We start from the raw sequence: 19,039 nt of genomic DNA, 5'->3' as shown, positions 1-19,039 counted from the left end.
AGGATGGATTTGGCCCATGGACTATATTTTGTCATCCCCTGATAGAAGAATGCTTTTCAGTATTAGAAACACAACACCCTGATAAACAAAAAGGAACAACCAAGTCTTACACTGTACAGCAATACTTTTCAGAAACGAAAAGGCATACTAATAAGAATGCCTCATCTGAAAAAGTGACAAAAACCATTAAGAATATTTATGGGAATTATGGGGCACCTGGGTGGCTCAGTTGGTTAAGCATATGACTTCGGCTGAAGGTCATGATCTCAGGGTCCTGGGATGGAGCCCCATGTGGGGCTCCACGCTCAGCAGGGAGTCCGCTTGTCCCTCTCCCTCTGCCCCTCCCCTGACTCATGAGCGTGCACCGTGTGCATTTTCTCCCTAAAATAAATAAAATCTTTTAAAAAAAAGAATATTTATGGGAATTGAGTTAATTACACACAAAAATTTCTAAAAATAATAATGGATGCTCAGCACTCAAAAACTATTTCCAATATTATTAGCAAAAAGATATTTATACTGACTCAGAGAAAAGATAAAGGCAATGATCCCATTTCTGCAGTAGTACAACACAAATCAGAATTAAGAGTGATTACTTTTGGGGTACATGGGTGGCTCAGTCGGTTAAATATCCGACTCTTGATTTTGGCTCGGGTCATGATCTCAGGGTCCTGGGATCAAGCCCCACGTGAGGCTACACACTGGGCGTGGAGCCTGCTTGAGATTCTCTCTCCCTCTGCCCCTCCCCCTGCTTTCGAGCACACACTCTCTGGGTCTAAAAAAAGGGGGGTGATTACTTTTAGGTCTAAAATTCCCTGCCATGGTATTTTCTCAAGAAAGTCTAAAATTCTCAAGACTAAATTTTATTTCAGCACCAAGAAGCTGTTATTTACATATAAGACAAGTTTCTAGAAGAAAGGTGAGAGAATGACAAAATATTTAAAACTTATGGCTCTAAAAAGTTACCCAAAGGATTTCTCAAAGAAAAAACTAAGATTAGGGTCAAGATTTCAACCTTGGCTACACGTGTGAGGCCAATGCTAAAACCAGCATGGTGAACCGACCTTTCTTTACCAAGGATCTGTTCTATATAAGAACCCACAAGAAGTCACTACTTGATAAACAGCTCAGAGCTCATCTATTCCACCTAACCACTTGCTGCTACGTCTCAGTTTAAAAGTACGAGGCACTTAAGCAGAACCATTTGTTCAAGAACAGGAGAATTATACTACTTGGCCCCAGCCCAATCTTGTGTTGCATACCCTGTAACACCAACAGAAAGAGTAGAGAAGCCATTTACTTATCACCATGAGAGGTGCTTTCCATCACCGTATTCACCCGACCTAGAAAGGGAGGCTTAAAATTCACAATTAAACAGAGCACCACTACCTGCCTTTTCCAGATAAAACTGCGTTTTCAGAGAAAAAAGCAAATCAATAGTCATTTTGATTTCACAACCTTAAACAATGGATTGCTGACAAGGCACCCTGCTATACATTCACCCAACCACCTGTCGCCAACATCACCCTCAAACACAAAGGGCTATTTTTATGTAGTACACTACAGAGACAGATAATATCCCATTGCCATGGCAACAAGTTTTCCAGAAGATATGCTAGAGCCCATGAAGAATGCAAAAGAGAACAAAGTTCTCTCTTTGCACTTGCCTTTACTTTGCAGTATATGAGGAAGATTCTTTTTTAAGTCCTCGGTTTGCTCAATAGGGCCTTAGTAAGTTTGAGCAATGTACAAAGAAATTCCGAGTGGACACATATACAGCTATTTTGGGGTGAGGAAGAATCTCTACAGGAATCTTATCCTTCGGGGAAAGAAAAATGTCAAACTAATGCTAGGTCATACCCCCCAAATGTTATAATATACTTTCTACTCCCCTGAATTCATCTCTGGTCCCTAGGGCAACCTTTCCCACCATGTGCAGCTACTCCTGGCAAAATCTCCAAGAAGGCTACTCTATTGCTGTATTTTTCCCAGTGCCCTGAACAAGAACAAACCCAGCAACCCATGGAAATGTCCTACTCTGATCAAAAAGCATACACATGCATACATCCCATACCCAAATGCAAACAGACAACCCCACAGTCTTCAAGACTTTCCTAAAGAAGTAGAAAGCAGCAGCTCAGATGGGCCAGTCACTCCTGTCCAGCCCTCTCTTGTCCCTCATGAAAGTCTGCACACCCAAGCCCAGCTTGGCACAAATGGACTTCCCTTGCCCCCTACACCAGCCATGCCCCATTCTCCCTAGGATCCAGGGCGGTGGTTCCCAGTTCACCTTGTAGTCTGTGCTGGCTTTTCCTCCATGTGTCCCCCAGAACCACAACCCTTTATCCACTCTGCCCAGGAGGCTGGTCTCTATAAGCTTCAACTCCCAGGCTTTTCTGCCTCTCGTTTCCAGTTGGGCACTGGAGCACATCAGACAGAGTTGGTTATTTGTCCCTCAGCTCACCAGCCCCTCCCTGGCCACAGTTCTGGCAATGACTGCATTCTTCTAGACCACTGTTCTTTTAGGGGAATCACACCTTTCACAGCTTCAGCAACAACATTTCTTTCCTGGGCCCTTTGAGATCTAGGGACAGCAAAGGCTTCGTGCTGCTGCTAATCTCTCCAAGCCTCCATGCTGTTTTCAGTAAAACCCTCTGAGTGTGCCATTTCCTTCAGGGCCCTGAACAATACATAGCCTTACCTCAATTTCTTTTTTTTTAATGGTTTACAATCAATTTAGTATCTAATTTTTTTATTTTTTTTAAGATTTTATTTATTTATTTGACAGAGAGAGACACAGCGAGAGAGGGAACACAAGCAGGGGGAGTGGGAGAGGGACAAGCAGGTTTCCCGCGGAGCAGGGAGCCTGACGTGGGGCTCGATCCCAGGACCCCGGGCTCATGACCTGAGCCGAAGGCAGATGCTTAACGACTGAGCCACCCAGGCGCCCCTTTTTTAAAGATTTTATTTATTTATTTGAGAGAGAGAGAATGAGAGACAGAGAGCATGAGAGGGAGGAGGGTCAGAGGGAGAAGCAGACTCCCTGCCGAGCAGGGAGCCCGATGCGGGACTCGATCCCGGGACTCCAGGACCATGACCTGAGCCAAAGGCAGTAGCTTAACCAACTGAGCCATCCACGCACCCCAGTATCTATTTTTAAACAACAATAATTACACCCGAGTTAAAGTCTTACCCCTTTATAAAAAACAATAAAATAAATTCTATGAAACAAATACTTAAAACTTCAATCAGTAAGAGAACATGTCAAATGTGGAATTTAAAATCAGCTGATAGGACAGATTAATAAATATTTTAAAGTTAGCTAACAAGTTGTAAATACTTTTGTAAATTTTATGATAGAAAAAATTTGATATATACAGATTTTTAAAAAAAAATAAGATGGAGGGGCGCGTGGGTGGCTCAGTCGGTTAAGCATCTACCTTCGGCTCAGGTCATGATTCCGGAGTCCTGGGATCAAGCCCCATGTCGGCTCCCTGCTCAGCGGGGAGCCTGCTTCTCCCTCCACCCCTCTTCCCCGCTCGTGCTCTCTCAATAAATAAAATCTTTTAAAAAAATAAATAAAAAATAAGATGGAAATTTCTTTCTTTCATGTAAAAGTAGTATAAAATTGGACTGTCTCAGACTAATAAGGCAGCTTTATAAAGGTATGGGACCCAGGTTCTCTCCCTATATACATATACTGCTGTTCTGCCATGCTCTACATGTAGCTTTTACCTCCAAAACCACCACATAAGCACCAGCCTTCATATTCCAGTACAGTTAACATGGAGTATTGTATTAGTCTCAGGTGTACAATATAGTAATTCAACAATTGTCTGTGTTACTCAGGGCTCATCATGATAAGTGTACTCTTAATCCCCTTCACCTATTTCACCCATCCCCCCCACCTACCTCCCCTCTGGTAACCATCAGTTTGTTCTCTAGAGTTAAGAGTCTGATTTTTTATCTTTTTTCCTTTGTTTCTTAAAATCCACACGAGTGAAAATCATATCGTATTGTCTTTCTCTGACTGACTTATTTCACTTAGCATTATACCCTTTAGATCCACCCATGTTGTTGCAAATGGCAAGATTTCGTTCATTTTTTTTTTCTACTTGAATCATCAAATTATATTTGGGAGAACTGACACAGAAATATTTAAAAAGTTTATTTCCAGAACAAGACCACTGAGCCCACATTAACATAAATATTTAGTATCAGAATAAAATCTTGAAAATGCTTTCTAAAATTCAAACTGAGCAAAAATTCTACTAAACCTTGATTTCCCCACCAAGCCAATGTATTAATTTTTCTTCTTGTCATATAAACCTTGTCTCGACGTTTTCCAAATCCCCAGCTTAAAATTTTTTTAAGCATTTTATTCTTAAGTAATCACTACACTGAACATGGGGCTCAAACTCACAACCCCTAGGATCAACAGTCACATGCTCCACCAACTGAGCCAGCCAGGCGGCCCTGAAGTGATATCATCTTAGACATATAAGGTAGAATAGATTAAATTATTAAGGGGTGCCTGAGCCTTACCTCAATTTCTGATGGCTTCCTTGGCTTTGAAGTTTAAGCAGCCTTCTTGACCCTCGACTGTCTCATGTTCTGCTTTACCATACTGAAGCTCCTTAGAAGCAGATTCAAATCTCCTACTCAGACCCATAGATAGACTCACCCCTTTAAGCAAGAATTCCAACATTTACACAGAATTGCTATGAAAACCATAGCCTCTCCACTGAGACATCATCAAGAAACCCCCCCTTTATTTTTTAGTTTGTCTCTTCAACAAAGACTGAATTTCAACCCAAATAATTATGAAAAATATTACCAGAAGTCATTTATCTATGTGACCATGGGCAAATTACTGAATCTCTCTGTACCTCCATTTTGTCTTCTTCAAACTGGGGGCGATAATACCTACTTTGTGGTTTGCTTGTGAAAATTAAATGAGATGAGCATTCTACAAGCTATAGGACAAGGCCAATTACATGGTAATCAGTAAATAAACGGTAGTAGCTACCATGATTGTTACCACGTATCTACAACCGGAGTAGATTTTGCCTCAAGGGACAATTATCTGGAAACATTTTTGGTTGAAACAACTTGGGGAAGGGCAGATACTGGCATCTACTTGATAGAGACCAGGGATGCTGCTAAACATTCTATAATGCACAGGACAGCCCCCACAGCAAAGAATGATCTGGCCCAAAGTGTCAATAGTGCCAAGGTGGAGAAAACTTAGAGAATGAAGAATAAATTAAAAGAACCTAGGGGTGGGGCGCCTGGGTGGCTCAGATGGTTAGGCGTCTGCCTTCAGCTCAGGTCATGATCCCAGGGTCCTGGGATCGAGTCCCGCATCAGGCTCCCTGCTCAGTGGGGAGCCTGCTTCTCCCTCTCCCTCTGCCACTCCCTCTGCTTGTGCTCTTCTGTCTATCTCGGTCAAATAAATAAATAAAAAATCTTTAAAAAAAAAAAAAAAAACCTAGGGGTGCCCGGATGGCTCAATTGGTTGGGTGTCTGACTCTTGATTTTGGCTCAGGTTGTGATCTCAGGGCTGTGAGATCCAGCCTTGAGTGAGGGGAGACAGAGAATCTTAAGCAGGCTCCAAACCCGGGGAGTTTGCTGCTCCCTCTGCCTCTCCTGCTCCCCCTGCTTGTGCTCTGGAGTGCACTCTTTCTCTGTCAAATAAATAAGTAAAATCTTTTTAAAAAAATAACAAAAGTGGGTATGTAATTAAAAAAAAAAGATTCTCTCTCTCCCTCTACCTTTGCCCCTCCCCCCCCAGCTTGCACTCTCCCTCTCTCTGTCTAAAAAAGAATCTAAGACATCCCACATGGTAAATTTCACGCACTTTGCTTCCAGCGCCATCTCTTAGTAACAAGACTCAAAGTTACCAGAGTGTATGCAAAGGAGAGGAATTAAAGCATTTTAAAACAATTTTAAAGGAATCCTAAAGGAGAAAAAAACTCAAAAAGCAAGCACACCAAACATCTCCAGGGTCAAAAACCTGTTCATGTAAAATCATCTGTTTTTCACAAGACTGACCCTGAACTAAGGGATAAACAAAGAGATTATTGCATTACATATGTTCTTTTTTTTTTTTTAAACCTAAACTCTTTTTTTTTTTTTTTTAGATTTTATTTATTTTTTTGACAGAGAGAGATATAGCGAGAGCAGGAACACAAGCAGGGGGAGCGGGACAGGGAGAAGCAGGCTCCCCGCCGAGCAGGGAGCCCGATGTGGAGCCCGATGTGGGGCTCGATCCCAGGACCCTGGGATCATGACCTGAGCCGAAGGCAGACGCTTAACGACTGAGCCACCCAGGCGCCCGCATTACATATGTTCTTTTGAAGGCATCAGGGCAAACATTACACATTTAAGAAAGCCTGCTTTAAAAAAAAGCAAAAACAATACTTAATTGCTGGCATTTATGGGATTTACTTCAATTAGTCAGGAAATTAACACAGGTGAAACATTTAATTACCCCCAGGAGGCTGAACAAAGCTATTTTTCTGTAAACCAATGGCAAAGTGTTACAAATGAATTAAGTCAAAGCAAACGTTTACTACTAACCTAATATTAAAGAGCCTCTCCTGGTCCTGAATTAAATTATGAGGAGAGCCGAGTTTCTCCAGTCTGTTAAAAATCACTTTTCCTTCAGGTTTGTGTTCTAGCCCCTCTCTGAAGTAGAGAGAACAGTGGTAAATAAAACAGGCCCAAAGCCAGATGGCATGTGCCCCCCAGGGGCTCTCTGGAATGAAGCAGAGCAGAGAGGGCCAGACAGGAAGGTCAGGAGCAGGGAGAGTTGAGCAGGGACTGCAGGGACTGCAGAGCGAAGTCCTGGTGGGAGCAGCTGAGCTTTCATTCTCTCATTCTCTCTGGCCTTCCTTCCCCCTCGCAGGGCTGCCTGAAGGGGGAAGGACCACCGCAGCCTTAGGGAATCGCATTCCTGGCGCAGAGTTGCCAGCAGTGCTGCTGCCAGTCTGACTTTGAAAACGGTCAACTATGAAGTACTGAAGTTCCCAGTCCAGACACCTCACAACTCTTCAGAGCACGGCTTCTTGATCATTTCTGTGCTATGCCCCTTGCCCTTTGGTAGTCTGCATGGACCTCTTCTCAGAATACTGTTTTTAAATGCATAACATGAAACACTTAAAATAGATAGGATGATAAAAGAAACATACAGAAATACAACTATCAAAATATTAAAAAGCAAATCTGTGGTAGTAAGGCATGTGTTTGAATATGCATTACTACCTGCAATAATTATGATTTTTAAAAAATCCTATTTCTACAGGTGATGAAATCACAGGTACTACTACTACTACTGTGGTTTGTTGCCTATATGCACAATAGAAGGAAATGCTTGATTTCAGTTAGGGGTTGGTACAAACAAAAACGTATCTTTTTCCACATCTAAATTCACAGACCCCTGAAGTGGACCCAGGCCTGCTTTAGAGTATTCCGGGCAGGAGTGGACATGCAAGGCATTCATATCTGCTTTTCCACTTCTTTTCCTGCCTCCTACTAGTTAAGAGGAAAAAACAAATTGCCTAAAGACTAAAACTGAAAATAATACATAAGAAGATATATACTTGCCAGTTCTACTTGGTATAAGAAAATGAATTACGCATGAAAATGTTTTAAAAGATAAAGAAATTTTAAATGAGTGGGTGAGCAAAAACATCTATATTATCTGGCCCCAAAATGATAAACAGAGTAATTTTCTGCTTCAGAAAACTCTGGAAGGCAAGTGTGGTACAAAGTTCCTAAGCTGACACATACCACCAATAATTCTCACTTCCTGCTGTCTTTGCTTTTGAATAATCCTCTCCCCTTCAGTGCAGACAAAACCTGTGACTTGCTTCTATATATAAGACAGGATATGGCAAAGGCAATGGGGTGTCACTCCTCTAAGCCAACGGGAGAGAGAGAATCTTCTTAAAGAAGCCAACAGCCATATTATGAACTGCCTATAGAAAGAGCCATGTGGCGGGGAACTGCAGGTTGTCTCTAGTAGCTGAGACCTTCAGTCCTAAACTCACGAGGAACAGAATTCTACTAACGGTGACATGAGCTTGGAAGAAGTCCCCAAGCTCCACAAAGAAATGCCACCCAGCCAATGCCTTGGTTTCAGCCTTGTGAAACCCTGACCTGCAGACCCAGTTAAGCCATGTCAGGACTCCCGACCCAAAGGAACAATAAGATAATAAATGTGCTGTTTTAAGCTGCAATTTAAATTTATGCGAAGTCATTATAGAGCAATAGATAATTCATGTAGTAACCAGTACAGAGGGTGAACAACCATCCCAATTTGCCTGCTTTGAAAACGGAATCTCGTGCCCCAGGAAACCCCACAGGCCTGAGCAACCCAGGCTGGTTAGTTACTATGATCTGAATGTGTGTCCCCCACAAAATACATCTGCTGAAATTCTAATGCCCAATGTGATGGTATTAGGAGGCAGGGCCTTTGGAAGGTACTTAGGTCATGAGGGTAGAGCCCTCACGAATGGGATGTAATGCCTTACAAAGAGGCTCCAGAGAGAACCCTAGCCCTTTCCACCATTTAAGGCCACAGCAAGAAGGTGCCAGCTATGAACCAGGAAAGGGGCCCCTCACCAGAAGGCAAACATGCTGGCACCATGATCTTGGACTACCAGCCTCCAGAACTGTGGGCAGTAAATTTCCATGGTTTATAAGCCACCCAGTCTGTGGAATTTGTTATAGCAGCCCAAACGGACTTAGCTGCCCACCAAAAAACATGTACTGAAGAAGAGAATGATGTAAATACAAAATCCTAGATACTTGCCTTTATGAAACAACGAGAAAATTTGAAAAAAAAAAAAAAAACCTGGAAAGGAACCAAACCCTCTTTAAAAAGTTACTGATAATTAGTGGAACAACTCAAAATTTCCTCACAACCAATTTTCCATACCCTTAAAGTAGGACAGTCCCCAGTTATGCATGTGAAACTAGGTCAATATTCAAATCCATCTTGCATTTTTTTTTTTTTAATAATCTCTAACCCAACTCAGGGCTTGAACTCACGACCTCAAGATCAAGAGTCACATGCTCCACCGATTGAACCAGCCAGGCGCCCCCATCTTGTATTTCTAGTCTTCACTTTTGTTACCTTTTCAGTCTCCCTATTGGTGTACCCAATTATTCTGAATCAGTCTCAAAAATCGTTATCTTTAAGACTGCAAATAGCTCGATCATGTGGAACCATCACTGTCTTGCCATTTGACCAAAAGCCAAAGATACCTTTTCTGCCTATATTAAACCCCTCCATGTTCCCATCTCCTCTGACCACTCCCAGGTTCCTTCTTTAAAGATAAACCCCATGAATTGTGTGATATCAGAGACTTGCAGGGTAGGGTACAAAAGTGAGAACACAGATGGAACAGAACTGATCGCACGTGCATTGATGGTTGTTGAGCATGGATGGCAAGCACAGAGGAATTTAATGTATTATTCCATCTACTTGTTTGAGATTTCCCATTTTAAAAAATATGAGAGGGGGCGCCTGCGTGGCTCAGTCGTTAAGCGTCTGCCTTCGGCTCAGGTCATGATCCCAGGGTCCTGGGATCCAGCCCCACATCGGGCTCCCTGCTCCGCGGGAAGCCTGCTTCTCCCTCTCCCACTCCCCCTGCCTGTGTTCCCTCTTTCGCTGTGTCTCTCTGTCAAATAAATAAATAAAATCTTAAAAAAAAAAAAAAAAGAATATCAGTGTGCATTTTGCTACCTATAAAGGAGCTTTTAATATTTGTACACATTTAGCACAGTCCCCCAGTCATGTGACATTCTATACAAAAATGCCACCTACTTTCCTCAGTCATAAAGGCCTCTACAACACCATAATGATGAGTCACTATAAGAATAGGTAATGAAGTTTTTTTTTTTTTAAGATTTTTATTTATTTATTTATTTGACAGAGAGAGACAAAGCAAGAGAAGGAACACAAGCAGGGGGAGTGGGAGAGGGAGAAGCAGGCCTCCCACCAAGCAGAGAGCCTGATGCAGGGCTCGACCCTGGGATCATGACCCGAACCGAAGGCAGACGCCCAACGACTGAGCCACCCAGGCGCCCCGGTAATGATTTTTAAAAAGGAAACATAAATGAACTACAGCTACATGTGTCAACAAAGATGAATCTCAAAAACGTAATAATGAGAGGAAAAGCAAGTTGCAGGTTACAGAGTACAATATTCCTAATTTTAAGTTGAAAAGTCATACAGGGGTGCCTGGGTGGCTCAGTTGGTTAAGGGTCTGCCTTCAGCTAGGGATTGAGCCCCGTGTTGGGCTCTCTGCTCAGCAGGGAGCCTGTTTCTCCTTCTGCCGCTTCGCCTACTTGCACTCTCTCTCTCTCTGTCAAATAAATAAAATCTTTAAAAAGTTGAAAAGCCATACAAAACAATATATTATTTTAGTGACATATATATACACACACAATATCTTCATGTATAATAAACATATTAACTTTTTTTTGTTTTGTTTTGTTTTTAAAGATTTTATTTGTCAGAGAGAGAGAGAGAGTGAGTGAGAGAGAGCACAAGCAGGGGAAGCAGCAGGCAGAGGGAGAAGCAGGCTCCCCATTGAGCAAGGAGCCCCATGTGGGACTTGATGCCAGGACCCTGGGATCATGACCTGAGCCAAAGGCAGACGCTTAATTAACTGAGCCACTCAGGCGTCCCATTTTTTCAATTCATGCACACCAAATTCAGGACAGCAGTAACCTCTGGGGTTGGAAGGAAAGAGAATGGGACCAGAGAAAGAGATCACAGGAAACCTTCACACTGAATGAACTGTTTTACTTATTTGCTGGGTAATCCTCTAAGTTTTGCACACCTGAAGTTTTTTTTTTTTGTTATAAAAGAGTCAACAAGCAACTATTATGCAAATGTCGCTCTTTTAACCACACAACGGTTTGGCTCTGGAACTTCCTATATCTGCTGGCATTCTTGCTTTTTTATAAAAAAAGAATACTACCTTAAACAGCAAATATTCTTTCTTACTGTTATAGTATTCTGGCCTCTATCTTCTTAAAGTCTATGTTACAAAGGGATATGATATAAAGATGTAAAAACAGAAAACTGCCTTATTTGCATTTTTAAAAAACAGTTCTGGCTAACAACCTAACAATGGGGAAAGTTCACAAGAATTTTGTCTTTTACCTATAGTTTTCTTTAATGATTAAACAGTTGCTTCAATGAATTACAAGAAAACCTTTAAATAGGACTTCTTCCCAAAGGTGAGTCCATGCATAGGGCACCTGGGTAGCTCAGTCAGTTGAGCCTTGGACTTTTTTTTTTTTAAGATTTATTTATTGGGGTGCCTGGGTGGCTCAGTCGGTTAAGCAGCTGCCTTCCGCTCAGGTCATGATCTCACGGTCCTGGGATCAAGCCCCGCATCGGGCTCTCCTCTCAGTCAGCTGCAAGTCTGCTTCTCCCTCTCCCTCTGTGATCTCTCTCGCTTTCTCCCTAAGAAATAAATAAAATCTTTTAAAAAAAATAAAGATTTCATTTATTTGAGAGAGAGAGAGCACGCACAAGCGGGAGGGGCAGAAGGAGAGAGAATCTCAGACTCCAAGCTAAGTGGGGAGCCTGACGCAGGGCTCAATCTCACAACCCTGAGATCAGGACCTGAACCAAAAACCAAGAGTCAGACACTTAACTGACTGCACCACCCAGATGCCCTGAGCAACTGACTCTTTTTTTTAATTTTTTAAGATTTACTTATTTGTTTTAGAGAAAGAGAGTGAACAAGCACGGGGAGGGGTGGAGGGAGAGGGAGAGAGAAACTTCAGCAGACTCCTCGCTGAATTCAGAGCCCCACTTCGGGCTGATCTCATGACCCCGGAGATCATGACCTGAGCCAAAACCAAGAGTGGGACGCCCAACCGACTGCACCACCCAGCCCCCCCATCCTTCTCCACCCCCCCACCCAACTCCTGATTTTGGCTGCAGTGGTGATTTCAGGGTCCTGGGATTGAGCCCCCACATCCTCTGCACTCAGCGGGGAGTCTGCTTGAGATTCTCTCTGCCCTCCTCCCACCCCGTATGCTCTCTCTCTCTAAAATAAATAAATCTTTAAAAAAACAAAAACATGATTCTGTGCACAGGAATTTTTAAAATATCCCCTGCTTCTAGCAGCTTTGTTTTACTTCTTTACATCAATCAAAGCTGCTTAAGCAATCAGACATTTATTGGCTTTTTTCCAATTCAATGATTTCCCCTGATATTATAGAATCAGCAGTGTCTTATAGCTATGCCCCTTAATGTCTAAGAGTTAACCATCAAATCAGAAAGACAAACACCATATGATCTCATTTACATGTGGAATCTAAAAACAAAAAACCTGAACTCATAAATACAGAGGACAGATAGGTGGGGGAGGGATGGGTGAAAGTGATCAAAAGTTACAAACTTCCAGTTATAAAATAAGTAAGTCATGAGGATTTAATGTACAGCATGGACTATAGTTAATAATACCATACTATATATTTGAAAGTTGCTAAGAGAGTATGTATTTGAAAGTTGCTAAAAGAGTATATCATAAAACTTCTGATCACACAAAAAAATGTTTAACTATGTATGGTGACGGATGTAGACTTACTGTGGTGATCATTTCACAAAATATACAAATACCAATCATTATGTTGTATACCTGAAACTAATAGGTTACATGTTAATCATTTCCCAATTAAAAAAAAAACTATTTCAAAATAAAAGGAGTTGACTATCATAAAAACTAAAACAAATTATGACTACTTCACATATGCACAGCATTCCCAGAGACTAACACACCATCCTAAAAGATAAATATTATAAATAAGTCTATATAATTTAATTCATTACATCAAATGCAAAACTTGCTAGTTTAAGGTAGATATTTTATTTCTAGAGGTTATATTCTTCTTTTTTTTTTTTTTTAAGTAAGCTCTACACCCATCATGGGGCTTGAACTCACAACCCCTTTATCAAGAGTCATGTGCTCTACCAATTGAGCCAGCCAGGTGCCCCTCTGGAGGTTATATTCCAAATTGTTTCTTACTCACATCAACTGAAGAATAAAAAACATTTGCACTGGAATGTAAACTCCATGAAGACAGGGATTTGTGTGATTCATTGTTGTAACCTCAGCATCTAGAACTGTCCGTTATGAGCAATAGAAATTCAAATGCATGTCAAACCCAACCTGATTCCCACCACACCACCTTATGCCTTCTAGTAAAATCATGGCCTTTGAACACCAATGAAATACTTCACAACCTGAGAAACCAATCACTCTAACATTTGTAGTTCTTGTCTTAAAACAAAAACTATGTTTCTCAGACATTTATATTTTCTTTTTCTAATGTAAAGGGTTTTGTTCTACCATTTTTCACCTAGTACTAGAATCCAGCTTTTATTTATTTTTTTTAAAGATTTTATTTATTTATTTATTTGACAGAGAGAGAGACAGTAAGAGAGGGAACACAAGCAGGGGGAGTGGGAGAGGGAGAAGCAGGCTTCCTGCTGAGCAGGAAGCCCGATGCGAGGCTCGATCCCAGGACCCTGGGATCATGACCTGAGCTGAAGGCAGATGCTTAATGACTGAGCCACCCAGGTGCCCTAGAATCCAGCTTTTAAAATAAATCAGCAAATGAAGATAAATACTCTAAAAATAGGACCAAAAGACCTTTTTAAAATAGGCTATTATGATGCATTAAAATATAATTTAAGATGGCGAATAAACATATGACATGATGTTCAACATCATGTCATTAGGGAACTGCAAATTAAAACAACGAGATATCAATCACTACGTTCCTATGGTCAAAATAAACACTGATATCATTAAATGCTGGTGAGAATATGGAGCAACATGAACTCTCATGCATTGCTGAGGGGACTGCAAAATGGTACAGCCACTTCGGAAGACAGTTTGGCAGTTTTCTACAAAACTGAAGACACTCTTATATGATCCAGCAATCACACTTCTTGGTATTTACACAGAGGAACTGAAAACTTAAGTCCACACAAAAATCTGCACACAGATGTTTATAGCAACTTCATCTATAACTGCCAAAACTTGAAAGCAATCAAGATGTCCTCCAGTTCATGAATGGATAAACTGTGGTACATCCAAACAATGGAGTATTATTCAGCACTAAAAAGAAATGAGCCATCAAGCTATGAAAAGACATGGAGTTATCTTAAATGCATATTATTAATGAAAGACGCCAATCTGAAAAGATTACATACTGTGTTTTTCTAACTATATGACATTCTAAAAAAGGCAAAACTATGGAAACAGTAAAAAGATCAGTGGTTGCCTGCGGTTGGGGGTAAGTGGAAGGGATGACTATGCAGAGCACAGAGGATTTTTAGGTCAGTGAAACTATTCTGTATGATATTTTAATGGTAAATACATGTCATTATACATTTGTCCAAACCCACACAATGTTCAACACCAAGAGTGAACCATAATGTAAACTAGGGACTTGGGGTAATTATGATATGTCAATGTAGGTTCATCAATTGTAGCAAATGTATCACTCTGGAAGGGAGTATTCCTTTTTTTTTTTTTAAGATTTTATTTATTTATTTGACAGAGAGAGACACAGCGAGACAGGGAACACAAGCAGGGGGAGTGGGGAGGGAGAAACAGGCTTCCCACCGAGCAGGGAGCCCAATGCAGGGCTCAATCCCAGGACCCTGGGATCATGACCTGAGCCAAAGGCAGACACTTAATGACTTGAGCCACCCAGGCACCCCTGGAAGGGAGTATTCCTAATGGGGGAGGCTGTGTATGTGTGTGACGAGGGGGGTATATGGGAACACTATGCACCTCTCCTTCAATTTTGCTATTAATCTAAAACTGCTCTAAGAAAATCAAGTCTTGGGCGCCTGAGTGGCTCAGTTGGTTAAGCGACTGCCTTCGGCTCAGGTCATGATCCTGGAGTCCTGGGATCAAGACCCGCTTCTCCCTCTGACCCTCCCCCCTCTAGTGCTCTCTCTCTCTCATTCTCTCTCTCTGAAATAAATTAAATTAAAAATTAAGTCTTAATAAATATATATGTATTTTTAAAGATTTTATTTATTTATTTGACAGAGAGAGACACAGCGAGAGAGGGAACACAAGCAGGGGGAGTGCGAGAGGAAGAAGCAGGCTTCCCGCCGAGCAGGGAGCCCGATGCGGGGCTCGATCCCAGGACCCTGGGATCATGACCTGAGCCGAAGGCAGACGCTTAACCGACTGAGCCACCCAGGCACCCCAATAAATATATTTTTTTAAAAAACCTTGGAATGTACAACACCAAGAGTGAACCCTAATGCAAACTATGGACTTTGGGTAATAATGATATGTCAATGTCAATGTCGACTATAACAAATGTACCAGTCTGGTGGGGGATGTTGATAATGGAGGAGGCTGGCATGTGTGCTGGTAGGGGATGTATGGGAATTTTCTGTACCTTCCCCGTAATTTTGCTGTGAACATAAAACTGCTCTGAAAAAATTAAATCTATTAAAAAAAATATATATATATACACATTTCAACAGAAAAAAATCCTTAACATAACTCACTTTCATGACAAACTAACAGACATAGTTTATTTTTTACTGCAAGGAGGAGACAAAATTAAGTATTTTTGTAAAACATTTACTCCAGGTAAGATTTTCACCCTGCCTGAAATGTTATGCTAATCTTAATTATATGCTTATTAAGAAAAAAAAATCTGGCTGTTACCATAGAAATTACCAGGGATGGTTAGTGCCTCCATGATTTGGGCAGTTATACCTGTTGGGTCACTTAATTCTGAACTTACAGGTTCCTGTTCAACAGGGAAAGGCTAAAAATGTCTACATTTGTTTTAAAGAATGGCTAATACACTCATGGGGAAATGCAAATTGAGGTAAATGGAGCATGCACACACACATCAAGATACAACATGACACAGCACACCACAACACACACCACACCACTCCCCACTAAAATGGTTGGTAAAAATTAGGTGGCTGCTGACTGCTAGCTTTGTTTGAATCTCTTCTGATTACATTTCCCTGTCCAGGATGCCTCTGGTGTTCATTTTTACCTGTATGAAGAATACTGGATTATTGCAATTATATTAGGTTAATGGGGAAGTATGTATTTTATTTTGCTGGGCTGAGTAAGAAAGCTTAGAGCTCTGAGACATTTACTATAAGCAATCTTCTAGGCATGTCTCCCTTTGCCGACATCTGAAGCAGTCTCCAGTTTCAACTGGACATCGAGAATATAAACTCATTCATGCAAATGTACTGTGCCTTGGGTTCTTTCTAAATCATATATACTTGAAGGGAGCATGGATTCTAACACCAGGAAAGTCCCCTCCCCAATTCCTTAGGAGTGGTGAACCAACATATTCACATTTAATATGCCCACTTTCTCTTATCACACTCCATGTATTACTGACTACAAAATAAGCCTTAGCAGGTGCCCAGCTGTCATTTACTTGCTGTGTGGCCTCAGTCACTTATTCCTTTTTCAGTTGAGAAGTTGCAACATCATTTAATAAATTTATATGCTTGGGAATATTCTGAGGGCCTCAAGTAATGGCCATGGTTTGTGTTTTAAGACACTGACTTTTTGTCTACCTAGTTCAGCTCAACCACGGAACAGCAATTGCAGAACTTTCTACATATAAAGGACTTCTTAAGAGCTAAACAGCCATGCTAAGTTCTATGAATACTAATTACATTTTCAGAAATCCCTTTTAAAAGGTGAAAGATTACAGAGTGGCTAAAGTTATGCTCACAAACATATAGGCATATGCATGTTCCAGCAGTATAAAGCGCAGTCTTAAGTGGTAAGAAAAAAAATAAAGAACCTACAAACACAGTGACATTGCAAGTGAGCCATAAAACCCTCACTAATCCTCTAGAACTAGATTTTAAAATACCACTCCCCACTCTAAATATTCAATTGATGTTAACTTTCATACTATTGTTTTTAAGAAAAGCTTCATTTCCATGCACCCCTATGTTTATAGTTTATAGCAACATTCTTCACAACAGTCAAGATATGGAAGCAACCCAAGTGTTATTTATTTATGCATACATATTTATTATGTATTATATCTATATAAAGAAATATTATTCAACCATCAAAAAGAATGAAATCTTGCCATTTGCAATGATATGGATGGAGCCAGAGTATAATGCTTAGCAAAATAAGTCAGTCAGAGAAAGACAAATACCATATGATTTCACTCATATGTGGAATTTAAGAAACAAAACAAGCAAAGGGAAAAGAGACAAATCAAGAAACAGACTCTTAATTACAGAGAACAAACTGGTGGTTACCAGAGGGGAGGAGGTGGGGGAATGGGTGAAATAGGTGAGGGGGATTAAAGAGTGCACTTGTCCTGATGAGCACAGGATGATGTATGGAAGTACTGAATTACTGTATTGTACACCTGAAACTAATATAATACTGTATGTTAACTGGAAATAAAATGAAAACTTAAAAAAAAAAAAACAATTTTAAAAAGGTTTTCATGTTTTGGGCCTGATATTAAGAATCTTATCAACATGAAGGCCTGGTGATATCAAAAGACGATGCTTATCAAGTAGTCTTTCTCCAAGCTCCAAGGAAAGCACAAAACAAAAACAGCACGTGCTGTGGATCACTCCCTCCTCCTTTTCCAGGTATGGAGCAGCTAAAAGGAGGTAGCTATGACACACATTACTTTCCAGTTCTATTTCAAGTCCAAGTAATAAGATGGGAAACTACAGCTGTCTCCTATGGTGGATGTCCGGGTCTATCTCTAGCCCGAAACAGTAAGCTTGGCTTTGCCCTGACAGACATCCTCTTGCAGCCCTTTGTCCCTGCTCCGTTAAGGCTTTCCAATTTAATACCAATATTCAGAAATATGTTAGTGAGCAAATACATATAGTAGATATATATATCTAGATAGATAGATAGATTACATGGATATAGGGCGGACAACATTCAATTCTGGGCCCCTGACTCTACATACATACATACATACATACACACACATACACACACACACACGCGCGCACGCACACACACGCACACTTCAAGTTCAAATCCCAGCAAGGCACCCTGAGCGCCTACCCCTTTCCACCCACCCAGGAGAGGTAAAGGCAGGAGCAGCGAGCAGAGGTTAAACCAGACACTAGCCAAAACAAACACCACTTCCAGAACAAGGCAAACTTTGGGTCCGGACAGCTGCAGAGCCCCAGCAATGGCCGGGGGGGAGGGGAGGGAGTGTCAGTCTGTCTCAGGGGAGGAAGACGGGGAGCGCACCCAGCACTCCTGAGCTGCGGAGGAGGCTGGTGTTCCCCGGGGGACAAGGGCGTCGCCGCCATCCCCGACTTCGACCTGCCGAGGCCTCCAGGTCCTTGGGCAGCCCCATCGCCCCACCCCGCCCCCTTATCCCCACAGAAATGGTCCCCACAGACCTGCTGGGGCAGGGGGCGCGGGGACCTACCTGGTGCAACGTCTCGGCGGGCAGCTGCGACGCCCGGAACAGGTCGGCCACGGGGCCCGCGGCTGCGGTGACCGCTCCGGGGACGGCCCTGGCGGCCTCAGGGGGCCCGGACCCGGGGCCCCCGCCTGCGGCGCCGGCGCAACGCGCGAAGAGCTCGGAGTAGCACTGCTGCTCGCCCTCGCTCAGTAGCAGCGGCGGCCCGGAGCCGCAGCCCCCGCCCGCCGCCGCCTCCATGGGGCCCGGAAAGGGGTCCGGCGGAGCACCGTCACCGGGTAAGGAGCCGCCGCCTTCGCCTCAGCCTCCGCCGCCTCGGTCTCGGCCTCGGCCGTCGCCGCCACCGCCCCCACGCCCCGCAGCTGCCGCGCTGCCGCTTCCTCCCGGCGCGCGCCGGCCCCGCCCCCGGACTTGAATGTTGTGCCTCCGCCGCGCGGCACATGGAGACAGGCGCGGGGCGGACCAATCGCAGCCTGAGATCGCACCCCGGCCCCGCCCCCGCCACCCCGCCCCGCGCCGCGCCGCGCTGCGCCGCGCCAGGTAACTAACTCTGCGG

At 42.5% G+C, this 19,039-nt stretch overlaps 1 protein-coding gene across 1 annotated transcript in view; it reads right to left on the bottom strand.

The window, feature by feature from the left end:
• REPS2 (RALBP1 associated Eps domain containing 2) overlaps positions 1–18,779 on the bottom strand; it is a 216,897-nt gene extending 198,118 nt beyond the window's left edge. The window contains exon 1 of the mRNA XM_035000243.1: positions 18,490–18,779. Coding sequence (XP_034856134.1) covers positions 18,490–18,723 — 234 coding nt within the window. The 5' untranslated portion in view covers positions 18,724–18,779. The remainder of the gene's footprint in view (positions 1–18,489) is intronic.
• Between the last annotated feature and the right edge of the window lie 260 nt (positions 18,780–19,039).

Source organism: Mirounga leonina, unplaced genomic scaffold (genome assembly GCF_011800145.1).
Source record: "Mirounga leonina isolate KUSES-001 unplaced genomic scaffold, KU_Mleo_1.0 Mir_101595, whole genome shotgun sequence".
NCBI lineage: Eukaryota > Metazoa > Chordata > Mammalia > Carnivora > Phocidae > Mirounga > Mirounga leonina.
This window is presented reverse-complemented; position numbering and strand designations above follow the sequence as displayed.